The 22,895-nt window shown below is 43.3% G+C and overlaps 1 protein-coding gene across 16 annotated transcripts in view; it reads left to right on the top strand.

Annotated features, from left to right (window-relative positions):
- Window positions 1–22,895, top strand: part of TCF7L2 (transcription factor 7 like 2) — a 171,943-nt gene that overhangs the window by 41,045 nt on the left and 108,003 nt on the right. For all 16 annotated transcript variants that reach the window (XM_039708861.1, XM_039708863.1, XM_039708859.1 and 13 more), the window contains exon 4: window positions 21,499–21,600. In XM_039708861.1, the coding sequence (XP_039564795.1) occupies window positions 21,499–21,600 (102 nt within the window). The remainder of the gene's footprint in view (window positions 1–21,498; window positions 21,601–22,895) is intronic.

The following is a 22,895-nucleotide window of genomic DNA, read 5'->3' on the forward strand; positions in this document are numbered from 1 at the left end:
AAATCGAAGTACTGTGGGATTTTTTTAAAGTTAAAAACATCTTCCAAGTCTCCCTTGCCTGGTCTTTTATTTTGAGATTAAAAGAGGAGGGCTGGCAACAAAAAGTTCCTATAACTGTGCTTTGAATAAGGAAATATTGAGAGGATGAGGAAGAAGGGCTTTGGCAGGTTGGCTGCTCATCCTGGACACATCTGGCTGCTTTCCACGTCTGAGTGAAGAACTCAAACTTCCCCAACTTCCAGCAGCCCAGGTGACATTGGCAGTTGAGTTAAATCAATGCCTTGGTTACAAGGGAGCATTTGCTCACCAGTTAAATAATTTGCATTTCCAAAATCTGGTTGCACATTCTGTGTTAATAACTGCAAGTGTACAAGCACAAAGTAGATCACCAGGTACGCCACTTCTGCCCCCTCCATGTAAAATTGGGTTGAATGGATATCAACGGAGTTGCTGCCTTACCAAATTCACCAGAATCATCCACAGTATGTCTATATTTGGATTTGTTTTGTGGGTTTTGTTTTCCACATACTGGGGTAGAATCAAGCATGTGAGAGGGACTTTCCTTACATTGGTCTTTCTTTGATTTGCTGTCATTTATAGGATAGCTCTACACTTCTTTGGAGGGGGTTGTAGTTGTGATGCTGCAGAGAGCCAGTAACAGCCATCAGACCACTAAGGGAACTGTTTTCAAGACACATGGCTTTGGCATGTTTGCTGCCTGTGTGTTTATGTGCTGTGGCTGTACCTGATGGTTCCTGGCCAGGTATATTTGCATCTGCTAGCACTATCTGAAAATCACCTTGGTACCTTGCCTGAGTTGTGTTAAATAAGCATGAGATCCCTGTGAAAATATGCTCATTGGAGTTGCTCAGGTGAGATTTTTTTGGCAAGGTAGTTTTATCAATGGCATTGCTCCTGCCAGTAATTTTGACCGTTATTGGAAAGGAGGAATTAAAATTACAGAATCAAAATTGAAACGAAAGTAGTTGATGGCAGCTGTGGGCAACCATGTGATTTGGGGAAAATAAAGCTGATGAGGCAGAGTCACACCACAAAGAAAACTTTTCCTTTTTCTATTTTTTGCTCCTGAATAACTAATGGTTTTGTTGATTTCCAAAGTGTCTGCTACCAATTGATTTATACCCTGATAATAATCTTAAGTTATTTAGTTGGTCTTCTGTAAATATGTGCAGAAGTTGTAATGACAAACAACCAATGTTTGTGTTCAGACCTGCTGCATATTGTGGAGAGGAAATAAAAGGTCTGTGCTGCATTTCTCTGGGGCTCTGATATCTGTCTGGGAAGTGGTAGAAAAGGGTTTGCCTCTGCATGAGAGGCTACAGGGCAGGATTCCCGAGAATATTTAGTGAATGCTAGCAAAGTTGATCTTAAGCTGCCAAGGATATGGTGTGTTTTTTCTTGTCTCTTCCTAAGTCCTGCTTTCTCTGGGATGTTTGCATGTGAAATGTTTGAGAAATCTCCTCTGAGCAGAACTGAAGGGGAAATGGCCTCATGTCTCTAATAAGGGATATGGAGAATATCTGTTTGATTTCTGAGGTCATCCCTTCCTTTTCCTTTTATGAAATCTATACATTTCTCAGTGTATTGACATCTCTTTCTTAAAGGGAAAACATTTTCCTGCATGAAGAAGATACACAGTGCCTTTGGTAGCCTTTCTGCCCCTGTTCCATGCTATTATTCTTGGTAGTGGTGGCAATGGTGAGCATTGCCCAGTGTTTCACCCTCTGTGGGGCTGCTGAACATGAGTTTGTGACTGCCCCGGGTGGTGGGGCTCTGGAAGTTGGTGAAAATTACTTTAAATGCATCAAAAGAGCAAGTCTGAGAAAAGGCAGAATGAAACAGACTGGTACCAACAAGGTAGAGGTTTGTTTAGGATTACTGATGGAGCACAGTACAAAGTTGACCCACTGGGACCCACAGCTGAGTGGGTCCCAGTGGTGCAGGGCTCAGCAAGGCTGTGGTGAGGATGCTCAGCTTAATGAGTGGTCTTGGGACTGGGACTCTTAATCCTTTCACACAGGTCGAAAGTGTAAGGGATTAGAAAATCTGGGATTATCTGTAGGAGTTCCTTTATATTAACATTAGCATGCTTTAAATGGTTCTGTATATTCATTTCATTCATGCAACTGTGCAGTGCTTAATTTATCATGGCTCTGTAGCCCAGACAGTACCTAAAATGCTCTCAGCTTAACATGTGCTGCGGGGGCTGGAGCAGAAAGCTGTATTAGGGAAAAGCAGGATTGAAGGTTCTTTTGCCAAATGAACTTTATAGAAAGAGTTAATTGCAGGATATTTTATGAGAGCTGTGACCTGATCCTCTGTAGTAAGTCTTTAAATAGAATCTGCAGCTAGGCACTTCATTGTAGTGGGAGTTCTGTTTAGATGTGGGAAACACTTTGGGAGTAAAGAAAGGAAAAAATAATAATACAATAATAATAGTAATAATACAGGTGTGTTTACTTTTTTGTCTGGTTTTATCAACTTGTTGTGCAAGTTAGAAGGAAGCTAAAAAGGGACAATAACTAATTCTGACTGTGTTTGCTGATATAACACCACAGAGGATGGGGCAGTTTTGCATTCATCCATTTTTTAGTGGCTTGAACATGGTCAGTAAAGCAGCTGAGTCTCTGGTCACTCCTTCAGAGTTTCTACCTTGCAGGCACGGTCTGTCTCTAGCTGGGCATGTGCCTTACAGAGCAAACAGGGGCAGAAGGGTTAGTACACAGCATTAGCTTTGAAGCAAACCTTTATTTTTCTGCTTCAGGGTTTCACATCAAGTCACCCTCCCTCCTCCCAGATTTTCTTCCTTGCCATCTCCCTCGCCTCTTCCAGGTTTCTTATCATCACTGTACAGGCTAGCAGCTTCTTTCAGCCTTGCAGCTAAAGAGGGCTTTGCTACAGCCAAAAAAAAACCCCCAACAACAACAGAAGAAAACCAAGTCCCAAAACACCCAACCCAAACCCCAGGTCCTGTCCTTATGCTTGTCTCATAACTGAGGCAGCTCAGTGGCCAGGAGATTGCTGAATGGCTGGAAATCACGGCTATCTGAAGTCTATGGAGGGGCCATGTGTGCAGCTACATCTAAAATTTTTATCACCACCACTGCAGGTGAACGACTTTCAATTCGTCTGTGCTGGTCCAGCAAAGTCTATTTTATTTATGTGCTTCCAAGCCCTTAAAAACTTCTTTTAGGGTACATCAGTAGGGAGTTAATAGAAACTTTGAAATATGAAAAATGCCTGTGGGTTAAGCAAAAACCTACTTGACCAACTTGAGTATAAAGCTGGTACTTGGTTGGTAGGTCATTTGCTCTGGGGGAGAGGGGAAGGTGTTCTGCTGGACCACAGATAGCATTTCCCTGTGGGAGAAAAGTTGTAAACACAGTTAGCAGCTCTTAATTTAGGAAGCAGTGTGCATTTTATTTTGCTTGTATTTGTATAGTCTTGCAGCAAATGCTTCTGTCTCACTGCAGTTGGTTGCTGGTTTAATATTAGCTCAGAACGTTTATTTGTACATATGAACTAGGTAGCACATATATGTGCTACTATAAAAAATTTGGAAAGAGTGAAAATATTCAATGGTTTATTCTATTCCGTGTAACTTCCTTAAAAAAAACCCAACAAACAAAAAGTATCTTCACAGAGGAGTTTAAAACTCTGGTTTAAAATGTCCTCCGTTCAAGTTTTTTAAGAGAAGACTGGGCTTTTTCTTTTCTTTTTTTTTAAATTTTAAACAAAATGTACTTTCTTAAAGACTAAAATGTCTTAAGCACCAGCATACCACTCTACCTTGTTTCTGTTAAATGGGATTATAAGGGGTTTAATTCTGTGAGAATTTCTGTGTTGCAGGGGGTGACTTTCTACAACATGCTAGAATGAGCAGTATGTGACACTCTCTTCTGGTTCCCATCACATCCCTGTGCCCTGACCTAGGATTTCCCCCGTGCCAATACATGAACATCTTGGGGCATTTTGGATCAGGCAGGATGGGAGAGCAAGAAGGTGGGTCAGCCATAAAAAACCTGACTTGAACACCGGGTGGTTAGAAGCAAATTGTATTGATTTTCCTTCGCAGGTCTGATGGTTCTGAAAGGCACTTGCTGTGCAGCTTTAAGCCTCTTCTGCCATCCGTGCAGTCAGTAAATGTTAGCGACTCGGCCAGACCACTCACACTGATCCACCGTGCCTTGGAGCACCTTGAAATACACTACAACCTTCAGGGCTGCTCCAGCTTAAAAGTTAAGCAGGTGCTTAAGTACTTGGGTGGATTGGAGACTTACAGGCACTACGTTAGCTCCTGTCTGAGCGCAAATGCCATCCAGACTTTTTTTAGCAAAATATTGTCCCTGCCTTCTTTTTCTCCCCAGTTTCATCATTCTCTTCCTGGCTTTTTCCAAGCTAAGGGATTTTTCTGGCATGGTGAACGTGCTGCACGTACTAAGAACCACAACTTGAAATGGAGTATAAATAGAGAGTGAGAGTAGCTGTTCTGATTGCCATGGAGCATAGTGAGCAAACAGACTTCAGGAATTTTTGAGATCCAGCTAGATTGTTATGTATTTACTTGTTTTTCATACTCTTTTAAGCGGGACTTTGAAATTCTTAGTTATATTAAGGAGATTTAGGTGGAGAATTTGAATCTTGGAGCTGTTCTATTGTAAGCTACTATTGCTGCCCTTAATTTATCACAAAGAGAAATTATTCAGCCAAGATGCTGAATTCTTGAACAGCATCTTTGCAGGTTGGAGGTCTGTAAAGTTCTTTCTGTATCTCCTTTTCTTCTTTCCTATCCCGGTTTTGAAAGTTCCACCTTTGCATACTCAGGTTATACATTTTTTGTCTTATACACAGATAATTCTTTTTAATTTATCTTTCTTTTTCCCCCCCTTCTTCTTTTTCTTCCCTCCCCAACTGCCTTTGCATCCCTCGTAGCTCTGGAGAACTGGCTTGTTTATTGCTGAGAGTGTGCTTGATGCCAAGAAATCCTGACTCCTGGTGCATTATCGCGGGGCTGTGACGCAGGGCAGGATCACGTTCCAGATCTAGGTCTTGTTTATTTTGGATCCTGCTCCTGCTGTGGAGCAGCAACTAGTACTTGACTTCTCACACTGCTCCGTCGGCTCCATCTTCTGCAGGCTGGGATCCTGCTGTCTCCTGCTGTTCCTCTCTCCTTGTGCTCCAAACCTCTGGGGAGCGGAGGGCTGGGAAGGGAGCTGAGGGATTCCTGGGCATGGAAATCTGTACTGAACAGGCCAGCTGGTGCATTAGAAACTCTGACTGGAGAGTAATTTTGTTGTTGTTGTTGTTGTTGTGTTTTGGGGCTTTTGCCCCCCCATAAGTTTTTTATGAAAGCAGGAATTGGTCTAGGAATTGATAATGTTGGATTGCAGATTTGGAGGTCCCCTGTGACTATTATGTGCAATCCTGATTTGCGTTAATTTATCATTTCACAATTCAGCTTGGAGGTTTTTCTCTCCTTTTTTTCCTACTTTATTTTCCTCTCCCCACCTATTTTTTTTTGCTGTGCATATTGCTTGCCTTGTGCAACAGATGTGAGGAACTGATCCCACTTCTATTGAAGTCAATAGCCAAATTCCTATCGACTTCACTGACAGCAAGAGCGAGCCTCTGTCTAGGGAGTGAGGATTAGAGCTAAGTAGGAGTAAGTAAAGTACAATAAAATCAGAATATCCTACTTACTGCTTAATGCCATGAATTCTGTTTTGAAGAATTTTTGTTTTGAATCCCATGGCTTTTTATGCTGGTGAATGCCAAGAGCTGAATTCATGGGGGTGGGGAAGAGGAGGAGCTGACAAGCATAAGAGGGTTTTGGTTTCTAGAGTTAGGAGGGACATTGGTAGAAAGGAATGACAAACAGTCCGTGATTCCTTCATGACCCTGCGGTAAAAGGACTTCGGCTGATGGATGAGGGGCTTGGTTTGGCAGACAGGCTGCACTGGATCCACTTTTGACTGTGTCAACCAAGTGTCACCATCTAAATCTGGAATGCTGTTGTGTATTATGGGAATATAAATAAACCCAAAAAAAAGGCTCAGGAATGGGAAAATAATTGGACAGAATGTTAAAATTAAAAAAATAAAAAGGGAAAAAAAGGTCACCCCCTTCCTGTCCTATTCTAAACATGTGGCTAAAATAAAAATAATACAAAAACCTCATAGGAAAACCCCCAAACCCCCAACAACCAAAAACAGCCTGAGAGACAGGGGAAATGGCTACTTTCTAGATGTTTTCCTGCAGGACTGGGGCATCCAGGACTGCTCCAGGGTGGTGGTGAGCTGCAGCGAAAGCCGCCTTGCTGCCACGCAGTCCCTCCTTTGGGATGGGGGGGCTGCCTGTCCCTGTGGCTGCGGGTTCCTCCTGCCACCTGGGGTGTGGTGACACGTGAGGGGCTGTGTGGACTTGGACCCTGCAGATAGCAGCACGGCCTTTAGCACTGCTGCCTGCTGGGGCCCCACAGGGAAGAATAGGCTGTTATCCCGGCAGGGCAATATTATCCGCGTTTTACAAGCAGGAAGGCTGAGGCGAAGGGTTTATTTTGGTGTGACTCATTCAGGATGGCCTGAGAGCCTGTGGCGGACGTGGAAATTCAATGTCTCGCAGAGCCCTGATCCTGTGTTGCCTCTCCCTGTCCCGCTGAGCTCGTGGGCTGGCACCAGGGACCAGCCAGGGATGCTTCTCCGCCTGGGAGTGCTGGCACGAGTCTTGGCAGCGCGCGAGGTGCAGCTTCATGCAGAGGGGTGTTGGGGGTTCAGATTTTGGGGAGCAACCCAGCACTGCCCAAAAGTGTGGGGACAGAGAAACAAACCCCCTTTCTGGGGTCGTGAACCCGGGCAGACGTGGCATGTGGATTTTGCTGCGCCGCTTCCTTGTGTCACCGCTCTGCCAGAACGCTTTCTTCGCTAGCTTTTCCTTTCTTTTTCCCTTCGCTCTCTCTTTTGGCCAGGATTTTAACATATATCACAGGCTGGTAGGCTAAGAGCCTGGGACTTCCCCTCACCACACTCAAAGTCTTTGATCTTTTGCTTTGGAGGTAACATCAAAAGAATGGCTGAGAAAGACAGCCAGTGCTGTGAAGTTCAACGTTCAAGTTAATAGCTTGACTGAAGGTTGTGCTGCATTGCTGGAGCTGGAGTAAACAGAGGCGGGTGCACACATTTCCCTGGAAATGGACCCTAGTGCTGCAGAAGGGCTTCATTTGCATTCACAATTAATCTAGGCCCTACTGAAGGGCAGGCTTGGCATTTTATTTTGTTAGATTTTTTTTTCCTTTTTTTTTTTTAATTCCTCCTGCATGGGGAAGGCAGTGGGCTGGCTGGCTGGGGAGCTGTTACTTGGTACCAGCACTGGCAGTGGCCTCTTCCACACCCTTGCAGCCCTGTCCTGCAGCTGCCTTGCTTTGTCATTTCTGGGTTTTCTCCATTTTCAAAATTATTTAGCTGAAGTCTGTTGGCAAACCTTCCTCCTTATTTTAATTAAAAAAAAAAATTAAATTTCTAACCATTCCTTGCCTAAGCATACAGTAGGTAGTATGGACTTCCCCAGATTTTTTTAAATTCACTTCTGTTTATAATGCTCCTGATGTGTGTGGGCGAATGACTGCACCATCCATTTTTCCATTGCCATCTTCTCTATTTTCTGTGTGTCTGGGGAGGTTGATTTGATTCTTTTTGCCCTTTTGCACTGTAATAAGGTAGGGAATTTTGTATGATTTTGCATAGCTTGTGGTATGAGGTACAGCACAAGATACAGTCACAAATAGTTTGGCCTTGGTGGTGATCATACTGTAATCAGAGTTTCTAAGGGACAAAATACTGAAAATTCCAGTAACTTCCCTGAGGTTCTTAACACTTGTAGATGAATTGGCCTGATGTAGTCTATTTATAAGTTTAAGGCATCGTTATGCAGGACTGATAGAGTATGGGTTTGTCTGCCGTGTATTTTGGTGTGTATGTATGTGGAATGATTGATGTGAGTGTTAACTCCATAGTAAAGTAAAACCAAAGGACTCTGTTTTTTTTTTCAAACACATTTATATGAGAGAGATGCACCATGGGTACCGTCAGTCCCCAGACAGAGGAGTATTCTTCTTCATCCTGCAACAAAATAAGGGCCTCAGATGAGGAGAAGAGTTAATGGCCTTAATAAACTGAGAGAGGAGGTTTAAAATTACTTTGATAATAAAAGCACTCTCTGATATTGCTCAAAGTTCTCTAAATTTACTTCTAAAATGAAAAAGTATTAGTTGCATATTATTTGCAAATTTTTTGACCCCTTGAACAGAGCTTCAGTGTGGGTCTTAAATCACTCACCAGTGCAAGGGATGGTATTCACAAAGGAGCAAAGCCAGTCAGGCACCCAGGTCCTCATGGCTTCTTGGAAAAATCCTGACCTGAATACTTTGCCCTGTTGAGTGAATTAACTGCTCTGAAGTGTGTGGGAGTTCAGGCCATTCGTGCCCTCTCGAGGAAATATGGAATGCTCTGGCGGGTAATGACCCCACTGGATGAGACCACAGGGCTCTTTCTGCAGGGACACTGAGGCGTGTTAATTTTTGAGCCAATTATCATTCAGAAGCGATGGCAAAACATCCAGCTACACAGAATGACAGCCTGAAGCAGGTCTTGCAGGAGCTGCCAATCTTTTCTTGGACCAATGGAAAGAAGTGGTGGATGATTACATTGAGCATCTGCTTTTTTATTTTTTTTTTCCCCCGCCCTGTTCTTCTGGTTGCTAGAGAAATAATTATTTCTCCTTCTTTTTTATTTTTTTTTTTCTTTTTCTTTATGAATGCAACTTTTTATTCTGATTAAATCCATACAAAGTCAGGAATTTTTCTACAATACTTGGGCTACCCCTGACAGCCTCACTGGAAGTCACTGGGAGGTGTCACCAAGGGAATGGGGAGGGCAGGGCAATTTGAATTCCCTCTGTCCTTCAGGTAACATCCCACAGACCAGCATGTTGCAAATCCCCGTGTTGCTTGGGGGCAGGAGGAAAGGAATAATAATTTTCAGTAGATTAGTGGCTATTGTATCATCTCACGTTGCTTAATAAGCCTGATGTTACGTGTGAGAGGTAAGCTCCTTAGTGGGAGCAGGGTGCACTGCAGTGACCTTTTGTGTGCAGGTCTGTGGAGATGAAAGTTCCCTCCTGAGGTTGTGGGGTTGGCTGTGCAGCATGCAGAAACGCTGACTTCAACTTGCTGTACTGCTCAGATGCTCTCCAGTCTATTAATGCTCTCAAAAAAAATCTGTTTAGGAACCTGGTTTTTCTTCCTCTGATTCCACCTAGGATAAATTTGACTTGGAAATAGAACAGAAATGCTGTGTCATGATTTTTAAAATAAATAAATAAGCGATTGCTATGAAAGGGAGCTCATTGATCCTTAGTCGCTTCATTTATAATTACCCACATATGGAGTCGTCCTGCCTCATCTTTAAAAAACAAACCTGCCTCTCAGAACCCCACCAGGCAGCTGAAGTGGCTTCTTGTGTCCCTCCCCACCCTGCTCTCCTCAACCTCAAATACTTATAAAATATAAGCATCCACAATAAGATTATAACGTGTTGTAAGGCTGGAGCCTTTGCTTTCCTGGCTGTTCAGTAAATACGCTGTGTCTCTTGGATGTGCCCTGAGGCTCAGAAACCCGAGGCCTGCCCACATCGTGAGTTCTACTTTCCTCCTTGCAAAGTGCCTCTGGCTACTGGAGCTGTCGATGCAGCCCCTTCCACCCCCCGCCCTGCTAAGAAAAAGCTTTTTTTTTTCCCCCCTTTTTTCTTAAGACAGCTGTACAGCTGTAACAAACCTCGAATAGCTACTGGGGTTTTTTTATCAGTTGCAGGTAAGGCTAAAACCTGAAATATTCATTTGGCACTTGTGGGTACAGGGCACTTGGCACAGGCACGTGAAGGCTCAGGTGCTGCCGGTTTGGCTGTGTGTGCTCTCCCCATGGAGTTATGAGGGATTGGTGTGTTCCCCCATCCTTGTCCTGAGCTTCTGTGGGGATCACCGTGTCCCCTTGCTGTCTGAGCAGCTGCCCCAGGTCCAGGGTTGTGCCCCTGGCTTTCAGAGAGCATCCCAGAGAGCATCCCAGAGGTGATGCTCTGTTGCAGTGACTCCTGTGTGGTTTGGGGCTGGGCTGCCATCCCAGAGCCCTTCCTGGGGAATCCTGCTCCTTGCTCCTGCCCAGGCAGCCCTGGCTCTCAGGAGACTCCTGCAAAGGCACAGGGTGAGCTGGTGCCCAGCTCCCGGGATTCAGCAGCACAAGGGCATCCCTCTGCTGGCTTTGGGATGCCACAAGAGGGTGGGTGGCTGTGCATCCCTCTTGCCATGTGTGTGGGGTTTTGCAGGCATTCCCTAGCCCCGGGGCTGTGCCTCTCATCCCTCCCTTCCCATGGCCAGGCAGGAATGTGATCATCCTGGGGAGAGCTCCCACAGGGAGCAGAGCATTTGCTAATTCTATCAGGGTGCACGGATGAAGCTATTCTGTGTTTAATTCTGTATGAACATGATTTACCAGCCTTGGAGGAGATTTTGCTCCTGCTGCAAAGTCAAATACATCTTTCTGCTCAGCTCTCTGACTCCTTTACATGGAAGTTGTTTTTCTAGTACCTGCTAAGTTATTTAATTTTTTTTTTTTTTTGCATATTAATATTGAGAGAGAGCAAACATACATACATGAACAGGCTTAAAAAAACACTCAGTGTTTTCAAACCGTGGTCCTTTAAATAAATAAATACGAAAGTTGCCTTGCGGGCCAGCCAGTTCAAAATGCCTGCACTATATTTAGCAACAAGAGCAACATTTTCAGCTATTTGCAGATTTATACAGCTCAGGGCTGCTCTGATGACTCCTTTGTTTCAGCTTGGGGGCTGTGGCACCAGAGTGTGACAGATGCAGCTGTGGAGTGTGGTGTCTGCGGCCGTGGGCTGGGTGTTCGCGCGGCACAGCCACGCTCACCTCTCCAAAACAAACCTCTGCCACAACCACAAGAATCCGGCGCATGGGGCACAGTCCCTCCAGGACATGAACTATTGCAGAGCTGCTGGTGCCCTTCTCCCTGGGACAGAGGCCCTTCCAAGCCACTGTTTCTACGTGGATGTTTAAAAAAATTCTGATTTTTTTGTTTTTCTTCCCCTCCTTCTTCTTTTCCACCCACACTTGGGGAAGAATGCAGGCTCATGCATGTTGCATTTTTCCTTGTGCAGCAGAAAATACTTTCTTGTTATTTTTTCCCCTACACATACATGGAGCAATGTATGATTTCAATTTGCTGCTGAAAAAAAAAGAGCATTTTCCCTTTCCCCCCCAATTTGTTAAAATTGAAAGGATTATTTTGTGTTAGTTCATTCTGCTGTTTGATTTTTGTTTCTACTCTTTTCAGCTCAGGGAGTGGGTATGGCAGTGTAGTTTTTCGACTGAGGAAAAATTTTCTCCCTGAATAAACAAAAAGCCCCCCCCATTTCTTCAAAATTTCTTGTAGTGTATTTTGTGCATCTTAAGTCTGCAAACTATGACAGTTCAAGAAAAGTTGCTTACATTTAATGCATAACCTGAAGGTACTTGAAAACTCCGCATGCCTTTCTAAAGTCATGCCATGTTTTACTTGGAATTTGTGTTAATTTGGCTTATTTTCATTGGGGGTGCCCTTTACATTGGGGAAAAATAGTGCATAATGGTCTGGGCCATATTTGTTTTAACACTCTTTTCTCTGCATCTCCTTTAAGAAAAAACAATAATTTATGTGTTCTTGAGGAATAGTTTGTGTGGCTGATGATTCAACTAAAAATATTTTTAAAAATACTTGTCTTAAATACCTAAATGCATATTGCATTGTTTTGGTGGTGCTGGAGGAAACCAGAAAATAAACACACAGGGTGGCTGCCCAGGAACAAGAGGTGACAGCACAGATTTAGTGAATACTTCATTTATTTTATTTTGCTTTCATCCCAAATGATTCACTTAGTCCTCCACCTAAATATAATTCTTCCTACTTAGAGAGGAGTCATCTTTCCCTCTGGCCAGATTGGGTGTCTTTTCCATGGGTATCCAAAGGCAAACCTTCACAATTTCCTCTTCTGATGGACAATTGAGACGTCCAGCTTTTATGTGGAAGGAAAAAGGATGCAGCAGTCTTGCTGTCCCCAGGACCTGGTGCCATCAGAGAAGCAAAAAGGAAAGTTACTGATAGGGGTTCCGAATCCCGGGAACGTTTCTTTCCTGGCTCTCTAGGAGGGATTTGGAAAGAGCCATAATCCTGGGTTAGGAGTAATTTGTTACAGCAAGATGATACTTGAGTGGCAGGAGGATTCTGGCAGAGGCAGCAAGAAGCTTTTATTCAGAGGAGTAGCTGGTCTCACAGAAGGTCAGGCTGACACAAATCCTACCCCAGCCCACAAGTTTTGTTTCTCAGCCAGCACAATTAGCTGAGGGGACTCTCGACCTCTTTTACATCTTTCAAAGACATCTCCACACATCTGAGCTAAAAGATTACTGCAAGGAATGTGGACCAGGATATGATGCAGTGGAAAGTTTTTTTTCCAAGGCCTTTCTGAAAAACAAAACCTCAACAGCAACCTTCCCAGTTTCTCCAAGGAGGTCAGAATATTGCTGGTTCCAGTGTTATCTCCAGGACTTTTTTCCTGAGGTGGCCTTAAGGTTACATTTTTGTGTTAACCTTTAAAAAAAAACAAAAAAACAAAAAAAAACTTACCACCCCTAGGAAAAGAGAATTTTGCAAGTTCTTCATTTTCATGAAGGCCTGAAACCCTTGGAGCCATCTATTCTGCAGTTACCCCTTGTTGCATTGAAGGCCCAATCACACATGGAAACCACAAGGGAGGTGACAGGAAATTTGGTATGAAATTTGCTGGGTTTACTAGAGAGTGGCTCCCAGCAGTTCACCCAGAATTGCTACATCGACAGGAATTTTTGTGGTAGTGATTAGAGTCATGAGTTTCACTTACCCAACAGTGGAAGAAAATATGACTCTCAGTAAAATCTTCTTAGGCCATGTTACAATAATGAGCAAACTGCTAAAATTCCCTGTAGCACTTTTACTCAGGGATCTCACCCACCTGTGCCACTCATTCACAGGCACTTCACAAATCTGAGATGAGAATTTGGATCAAAGAGTGAAGAAACCCCTCCCAACCAAGACAGTCTTGGGGGCCCCTTTGGAGAGGGACTTGCCTTGCAGAGCATCCTTTTAGTGCCTTGCCTTTGTCATGCCTCTGCTGGCTTTTGATAGCTGGAGGTGCCAAGTTCTTTACAAATCAACCCTTTTTTGGCTGATAGAGGGTAGGTCTAGATTAGGTATTAGGAAGAAATTCTTTCCTGTGAGGGTGGTGAGGGACTGGCGCAGGTTGCCCAGAGAAATTGTGGATGCCCCATCCAAGGTGAGCCTGGATGGGGCTCTGAGCAGCTTGGTCTCAGTGTCCCTGTGACTTTGGATGATCTTCAAGGTCCCATCCAACTCAAACCATTCTATGATCCTATGGCTGATGCAGGACAGAGCTGTACAAAGATAGGCCTCTTTATGTCTGTTATGTCTGGGTTTTTTTTTTTTTTTTCACCTTCACACAAATACATGCAGTGGAAAATGCTACCAGTTCAGTATCGTGGTCATGTAGAGATTAATTTCCTGAGGGGCTTCACTGCCAGGGTACTGAAGGAGCCTGGTTGATGCTTCCCATAATCAGGAAATACATTCTCATGTTTCCAATTCCATTCCAAACCCCAGGTGGTGGAAGTGAAGGGAAAGATGGGGGCAGATTTGGAGTGCCTTCTTTGCTCCTTGCACAGCTGTGCTGTGGGTTTTTTCTTGCTTTTCCTTTTCAAAAAAATTTAAAAAGTAGTTGCAAAGCTTAAAGTTAGAGCCCCTCCTTTACAAATACAGCTATGCTCTTAACAGAGTTGGAAGGTTTTAAGGGAGGCAAGGTTCCCCTGGAGCAGCTCCTCTGTTTGAATGGAGGTAACTCAGTGCCATGATCTCCGTCTCTATCGTGGTGTCAGATATCTTTACTGCCTTGATTTAAAGGGGAGGAAAGGAATTACATTTTATAGACCATAAAATGCATTCTTGGACTTCATGCAAACACTAGTTACCAATTGTTCTCTCACTTTCTGGGAGATTACCAGGATGAGAAATTGTGTGTCTGTACATCAAATTTTTTGGTGAGTCTGAGAGGCTGGTTAAACTGTGAGTCTAAGCAACCTACAGAAAGACTTGCTTGAAATTTTTCATCTGTCCCAGTCTTCTAATGGAAACTCAGTGCTTAAGTGCAGCAGAACAGATTGCAGAGAAAAATTGGGGAAAGTAGCTTAAAAATGAAGTTGGGTTTTTTTCTGGTTTAAAGCAGATAAAATGCTTATTCTTGTTCCTTGACAGAAATTATGCTTTTATTTGTACCTGTCTTCTGGACAGCACTTTGCAGACTGAATATCTGAATATCTGAATAGTCCTCAGCCAGCCTGCTGGTTTGTGCAGCGAGGATTGTGGGGTCTTTCAAATTAAATGTGAAAAAAGTAATGGTGCTTTCCCAAGCTCCACCCAGGATTGAGAAATATAGCCTGCAGTTACTTTGCAGAGATACCATGTGAACTGCAGAAAGTAACGCTGTACTTCTATGTCACATGAACACTCTTCCTCTTGTAAAGCTAAAAAAATTATTTTAAATTCCTGCAGTAGCTGATTAGCCTTTACCTTGCTTCTTTATGCTCAGTGTCAGTATCCCAGAACTCAACTGTAGCCTACCAACCTTGCCTTCAGTAGAAGCAAAAAACCTGTTTTACTTCAGTGTTTCAGTAGAACTGATGGCAAGAATGCCTTTCATCCATGTCAGAACGAGCAAATAATTGTCTGCGTTTGTTTGAACTTTCATAGGCAATAATTTTTGAGGAAGCTTCTGGTTATTCTCATTAACTCTCTTCCATGGCACCTCCTCTGCACCCTTATCACTGTGTGCAGAAAAGCCCTGCAAGCAGGGGTGATGCCTGGCAGGAGGAATGGGGTGGACCTGTTGCATTGCATCTCATCTGGGATGCAGGAGGGCCTGGGGAGGTCAGGAGAAAGGACAGGATCTGCTCTTTCTGGGATGTTCCCACATCTGCAGTCAGGAGAACTGCAGGTGACCAGGCAGCTGGGGGGCTCAGGATGTTGCCTTGTGCCTTATCCCATGCCAAATCCTCTTTGCCCATCACCTTAGGTGGCTCTGTGCCTTCAGTGGGACAGTTCCAGATCCCAGGGTTTCAGGAATCCCTCCTTTAGGTGATCTTGGGCTGTTTAATCACCCAACACATCTCTCTGAGTCCTCCTACAGTGGAGGACTCAGCTGTCTCATTTTTCTGCCCTAGCAGCACCTCATCAATGTGACAAAGGCAGAGGCAAAATACTGAAATGGGCAACTCAAGGTGCCTGTGGCAGGGACTTCTGTTTTACTGGAAGGGAAGGAGACAAGGTCACTCAAATTCTCAATAATGAGAGAATTAAAGGACATTTTAAATTTGGAAGAGGCCTTATGTGCATGTGTCAGTGCAGGAACATAACATTTACCAGTTCCTGGTATTTGTACCACTTTCCCCCTATCTATGTATTTTACTTAATAATTTGTTTTTGTGGCGTTGCAATAGTTTAAAAGATTATGTTAATAAAATGAAATGTGGAGATATATGATAAATACTTTCATGTTTTACAATTTTATGCTTTAATTTCTGGAATGCTCTGGGGAAATCTTTTGTGTGGAAAGGATTGGTCTCACTGAAATCAACCTTGCTGCTTTTGTTTTGAGCAGCTCCCCTGTGCCTCGTGGTGGTGCATTGTATATTCTGTAGAAGGGCTCAGCATCGTGGGTGGTGTCTATTACTTCTCATACAAAAAATTCCAGACATTGCAGGTCTGCAAGGAATAGGAGGCCTTTTTAAAGCTCCTTCAACAGCCTCCTTTAGTTATTTAAAATAAATCCTTCAGATTTTGCTCTCACACACACACACCTCTACAAACAAGGTGATAACTGAAGACCAGAAATAAGGGGTTGAGATAAATTGGAGCAGAAGCTGAGGGTCTACAGTTAAATCTTTAGAGGCTTTGCTTCTAATGTAAGTGGAGACACTAGGTGACAGACCTTTCTTTGTAGGTACCAAGATGAGTATCCTCTTGAAACTTGTTTTTTTTTTGTCTGTAGAGAGCTATTATGGTCTTGTTAATCTTTGTTCCTTATTGGCTTCCCCATAAATATCAGCTCTCCCCTCAGCATTGTGATCTCTGGATTATCTCTGGTTAAAATTTGTCTAGGTGTCCCTCCCAGAAATGCTTCTAAATAAATATTGGAGAAACTCCTGACCTTCAAGTTGACATCCAGGTGTGTACTTCCACGTGACTCTCCAATGCTGGCCAAGGGAGAGACTGACCCCAAAACTAGGATCAGGAATATTTCTATTTGAGATCCAGGGAGAAAGTGCAGACTTTGGAGGTGTGATCCAGTGGTTAGGGGAGATATTGCAGACCAGTGGCATCAAGCTGACTGCAGGAGCCCTGCTCCTGCTTGTTTCAGTTCCTGGGAGCTAATAAGCACCAGCTGCAGGAAACCTGAGCTGGAAAGCATTGTGCAGCTTTCCTTCTGTTTAAAAATATGGCTTTTCCCCCCCTTTACTGTGTTTATGTTTTTATATGTTGAAGAACATCACTTGTAGGGCAGTCTAGTATTGAAAACAATAGTGTGACAGGGGGACAGGTCCAGGTTGGACACTGGTGCAGGAAACACCTGTGAGCTCAGTGCCATCCTTTCCTCCACAGCCACACCACTGTGAGCCCTGCCCTGGCCTGTGGGACAGCTGCTGGCCCTGAGTTAGAGCTTCCAGCAAACTCCTCGAGTGCTGGGTGTGAAGTTCAGCTGCTTTTGACCAGCTCTGCTGTGAAAACTTGGGGAAGATGTTTGTTTGCCCAGCCAGAGCTCACAAGGTGGTTGCTTTGGGGGTGGCTATGCAGAGCTGCTCCCGGCGGGTTTGTGCTTTGTGGGAGCCTCTGGTTGTAGATGGGAGGTGTGGATGTGTAGGAAGGTTCTTGTCTTTTTTTTTTTTTTCTTTTTCTTGTTCCTTTCTACAGAAAAAATCCGGGCCATTCAAATCATTTGCCTTTTCCCTTGTGCTGACAATTTAACAGCCTTTTTAAAAGCTTTGGTTTCTCTCAAGTACGCTCGCCCCAAACTTGTTTTAATTCTTGTGTGGAGGCCTGGAGCTTAACAATTATTTTGCTTAAGCTCTCTGAGACTTGCCATAAAACTTTTTTTTTTTTTTTTAAACGCACACATGCTAATGATCCCCATCAGATCATGTTGTTAAACAGGGAATAAAGTACTTGCACCACGATGACATTATTTTAAAAAAATGTTAAAAGCAGGCCAGCAGAGCCCATTTCAGCAGTTTTGTTCTGAAATAATTTGCACAGATTTGTTAGAGTTAATTTGTTGAAAAGTTCAGTGTTTGTACAGGCAAGTCCTGATTTCCACAGCGAGACAAGAAGCAGCAGAGGAGCGAGCGGGTGTCCAGCATTTGCAGGAGCAGGCTGGTGGGAAATTTCCCTCCCTCTTACCCTTCTGCCCCCTCCCAGCTGTCCGGTGCAGGAATGTAAAAGCAGTGTCAGAAGGCTGGGAAAGTCAACTCTGGGTTTTTGTGGACTCCTTGCAAATCAGAGGAACTGTCTGGCTCAAATCTGCATTTAGGGCCAAGAAAAGAGGATTTCCTGCTATTTAGTTGCTTGAGGAAGGAAAGGATTTACCTCTCTGCTGTAGCAGGACTTAATTTTTCTCCTTTTCAATAAGAATATCATAGTCTAGGGCAGCAGCAGTAAACCTGTGAGAGCTCTCCCTCCTCTGCATGCAATTCCCCCCTGCCCAAGCATCCTCCTGTCACAGCTCCCAGCCCCAGCAAGGACTTGGCATGTCCCTGCACTGTGAAAGAGAGAGTTGTGGAGGGGGTGGCTGCTGCGACGTCGCTCCCTGGCCACCATCTGGATCCAGTTAGCTCTCTCGGCAGTAGGGCTGAGTCTCATTTCCTCCAACCAGTAATGTTATATAGGCAGTGATCCTGTTCTGCCCTAACATAATTGAAAATTATGTGTATTGTAGACTCGCAGCGCTGAAATGTAGACTTGTAAAAATCTGTGGCTCAGGTAGCCTGTGGAGATTGAATTTGGCACACAATGAGGCTTTTATGTAAAGTAAGAATTATAAGCCACCACATCAATATTGTGTTACAGGCATGACAATTCTTGGATGAGGAGGCCTTGAGTCAGGCTCGTCACCTTAAACAATGCTAATATTTCATACTTTATCAACAGGGCTGGCATTTTGAAGCCAGCAAACATTTTTTTGCTTTTGCAAACATCCTGCTGTTGAAGGTGTGAGTTCACTAGCTTGACGTGGGCATTGGCTGTGGGCTCTGGCCCCCTCTGCTTATCTGACAGACAGAACATCTCACCCTTAGCAAGGCTGGGAGGCTGCTCTGGATCCTGGCCACTTGGTAGAACTCATGGAAGTTGCTTTATCGACCCTTGTGCTTTACGGCTTTCCCTTGGGTCTGCTTATTTGATTTTATTTTGTCTTCCACTGGTGTGTTATCCACTGGTAGAAATGGAAGCTGTCCATGTCTGTGCTTGTGTGCAAAACTGAGCCCTCTGGATCTAGACTCTTCCTGCTGGGCTTCATGTGCATGTCCAAAAGAAGCTGTTTGTGCTTTAGCCTTTGCACCGTAAGACTTCTTGGATCCTCTTTGCCAGGGGTGGGAAAGAGAAGGGCTTTACTGAGAGTCCAGACTAAGGGTTTTAAAAGGAGAAAAAAAAGTGTAGCAGTAAGATCTTCTGAAATGTTCATCTTGCCCTAAGGTCAGCCTGCTGTAGGAGCTGAAAGTATGGGCTGAAAGGCACGGACTGTTGTGGGATAGAAGTGGAGTGGGAGCAGCCATGCCGCCTTGCTCTGTTTCTTCTAATGGAATTTATTGCTAGTAAAAAACAGCACAACTGACAGTCCTGAAGGCTTTGTAATCCCTGCAATAATTACTGACTGGATGGGGTCTGCTGTGAGCTCACCCCTGCTGCTTGTCAATGCCTCTGTCTGCCCTTGGGGCAGTCTCAGGGAAGCCCACGTGTTTCTCAGCCTGTGTTTTAGGACAGCTGCTGACCTGAGCTCCTCACAGGCTGTCATGGTTGTACGGATATTCCAGGGTTGCTTGTGACTGTGGAGTGGTCATGGAAAAATGAAGATGATGAGTTTATTTTTGTGGGTAATGGCTTGGTGTCTGTTCCCTGAAAATCCACTGTTTGAGCTGTCATGTTCTTGTAGAGGCTTCAGCTGTGGCAGCGGTAGCTTCTTGCTCTCCAAAAACCACTGTGAACTTTGAAGCAGAGTCATGCACACATCCTGTGAGGACGTTTTCTTTGGAAGAAGGGAAAAATACTTCACTGATTGTCTGGAAAACCTGAGCAAGCCAGTAGTAGCTGTGACCCATCAGGACCCGTTCTGGAAATTCATGCGCCCCTTTATGTGGTGGTGTTTTGATTGCTGTCTAAGAAAACTGGTGGACTTTTGAAAATGTAGCAGTGTACTTGTTTAATAGTGTCATCTGAAAATCTGTAATGTATCAGATTTCCCCTCAAGTTTAAAAGTTGGCTCTCAGTTGGCTTAGGCTTTGGGTCCAAATTCTACACACTCGGGTTGCATTTTTATGCACTTTTTTGAAACCACAAAGGGTTAGAAAGTTGCTTTAACATCATCTCAACTTTAAAATTTATGTTGTGGTCACATATATTGAAGATCAGGGATTTGATGCAAGTGATCAAATATCTGGAGACTTACAATTGAGTTGTAAGAGTTAGAAATATTGCTTATCGGTAGTCTAGTTCTGGTTTGTTTGGGTTTTATTTCTTGTTTTTAAGAAGTGCTGAAACATTCTGGTCCACATTGCACAAATCCCAAATGTGAACATGAATAAAAACAAGACTTCTTGGAACTTGTGGAACTCATATGGGGCACAAATCCAGAGTATGGGTTTGTTTATTTGCATTCCAGTAGCTCGGAAAACTCAGGCCCTCCAAGTGATGGGAATTGGTAACACATTCTCCTGCTGGCTTCTGCCTTTTGGGCACCTCAGTGGCCGGAGTCTTGCAGCAAACAGGCCTTGCATGTGAGCAAATGTTTTGCATACGTGAGCAAATGTGATAGATAGTGATGTGCTGAAAGCATGGAACCAGATCTCCTTCCTTCCTCCATGGAGATTCAGATACAGCTTCCGCTGTAGGCCCGGAGTGGCGGGGGCTGTTTGTGCATGGTGGTTCTTCAAGACTACTCTTACTTTAAAAAAAAAAAAAAGAAAAAAGGAAAGGAATGGGTAAACATAACTATTTCTCTGGTAGGTATTTTCTAGGAATAGATCTGTCAGGTCAAGCAGTGTCTAGTGCTAAATAGGAGCTGCTGCAGTGGCCTGATCTATGCATGCAGCTGCTTTTCTTAGTGCTGGGAGGGGGTGAATGTATGTGGCCATACACATTTCTTCCAGCACGATACAGGGCTTTTAGAAGTCCCATATTAACCTGTGTTAACTGGGACAGCACAGCAGCATGCAGAGAGAAAAGCCTGGGCTGAAATTATATTTAGATGTATAGCACAGAAGTTTGTTTGGGATAACTAATTTCTCTGTGGACCTGCTTTTGTTCAGAATTGAGCACTTCTGGTGCAGCGAGCTGAAGCTTTTCTTGCTTTTGAGTCAGTTCCCCCACATGGTGCAAGCAGGGCACCTGTGTGTCCAGCCTGTCTGCTGTCTGTGGTGGCAGTGCCACAGAGAAGCTGTGGCTGTCCCCGAGCCAGGGTTGTCTGACAAAAGACAAGCCAGAAGAAAATTCATGGTGTCTTCCAGAAATAGTGAAAAGTAGAGAAAATTGGTGCTAAGACCCAGCAGTGTTTTTGGGGTAGTGCTCTGTCTTTAGGGCTTGTACAGCACCGGGGAGTTGGAGCAGTTGACTTGGTACATTTGTTGAAAGAAGGCTGACAGATGACCCATTCAGTAATGAGATCATATTCTTAATTCATGATATGTTTTCCCTCTCCTGACACTGATATCCATCTTTTCCCTTGTCCCATCCTCTCCATGGTTATGCTATTTTGTTTCTTTGTGGGTTTTATGCTACTTCTAGATTTGCTACGTTTAGTAAAATTAACGTAATACTGTCTTTGCAATCTGTTTTTTTTCTTTATTCCTGAACTGTAACACGAATGATATGAGATTGTTAGTTCTGCACAGATTTTGTATCCACAAACATGTAAGGTTGTCTTAATTTTTTGTTTCAGTTCCTTGCATAAGTTTTGATTTATACTTTTTTATCCATGTTACCTAAGATTTGTTTTTTTTTTTTTTGCCTTTCTTTTCTGAACTCATTTTTCTTTTCCCATTTTTGTTTCCTCCATCCAGTATCTGCAGATGAAATGGCCACTGCTTGATGTTCAGGCAGGGAGCCTTCAGAGTAGACAAGCCCTCAAGGATGCTAGGTCTCCATCTCCAGCACACATTGTTGTAAGTAAACACAGAAAGATGTTCTTCTTTTGTTTAAAAACAAACAAACAAAAAAAAAGCATTTGACATTAATGGCAATGGTTGTCATCAGTTTTCTTTTACACAGACCAAAGGAGAAATACCTCAAAACAAATAAATCCCTAACAAGCCTGTGGTAAAAGGAGGGAATACTTTTGTTATCACTGGGCTTTGTTGTCACTGATAATTATGAAATTATCATCCATGTGCCTTACAGGAGACCAGGGAGTAAAAAATACTCTAAATTTACACACTGCAGGATTATGTAGTGGCAGTGGAGTCCAGTCAGGCTGGTTTACACATCTGACCTATCTGTGTTGAAGTGAAGAGAGTGAAGAGACTGTCTGGAAAGCTCAGACTTAAGACTGCCTTAGAAAAATCAAAACCAAGCCTATTCTATGTCCTTTATTTAAAGAAATATTTTCTTAGTGTAAAATCTTGGATGAGAGTTTGAGAGTTGGTCAGGGTTTTTACCTGGGTGAAGGCTCAAAAGAGCCTAGTTCAACAGAGCACGTGTTCCTTTGTTTTGTGATGGCTTCTCATTTAGTATAAACATTGTTATCAAATGTTTACTACTACATGCAAAATAGAAAACTCTCTTTTTAATGAATAGTATTTTAAAAACTACTGTTATTTATTAATTTCTAACTTAAATTCTTGGTTAATTTTTCTTGTGTTTCTGTTGTGAAAACAATGTTGAGTTTGCAATGTTCAGTACAAATTTATATGAGTGGTTTGGGGGTTTATTTTACTTTCTAAAATAACATCCATAGAGATCTAGAAGGAAATGGTTTGTTTATGTGGTGATTTGCAAGAGCAGAGATATGCAATGGTCCATCCTCACCCACAGCCAGTGTCAGTGCCATCTGTTGTTAATAGCTTCTCAGCTCTGTCTATTCATCTGGGATATCTACCTCTGGAGAGAATGGCATGTGCTAGGTTAGAATATTTCTTCTGAAAAAAAAAATAGTAATCAAGTTTAATGTGAATTTTTAAAAAACTTTTTTACAACCACTGGATGATAAGGTAAATGCCAGGAAAAGAAACTGCTCATTGTTTACTTTCTGCTCTATAGTCTAGAGCTGACACAGCTGGTAGATCATCCAAGGCACACATTGGTTTTTCTAGAAATTTCAAATCATACGAAACATTTTGAGGTGCTTCTTTTTCCATTGTTGTTTCTTTAAATTGAGAATTGTCAGCCCATTGTGATGAGTGTCATAGTTCTTTATTCAAAAGGAAAAAAAGATTTCCTATATTTTAGAATCCATAGCTTC

The sequence above is a fragment of the Passer montanus genome, unplaced genomic scaffold (assembly GCF_014805655.1).
Source record: "Passer montanus isolate IOZ18808 unplaced genomic scaffold, ASM1480565v1 scaffold21, whole genome shotgun sequence".
NCBI lineage: Eukaryota > Metazoa > Chordata > Aves > Passeriformes > Passeridae > Passer > Passer montanus.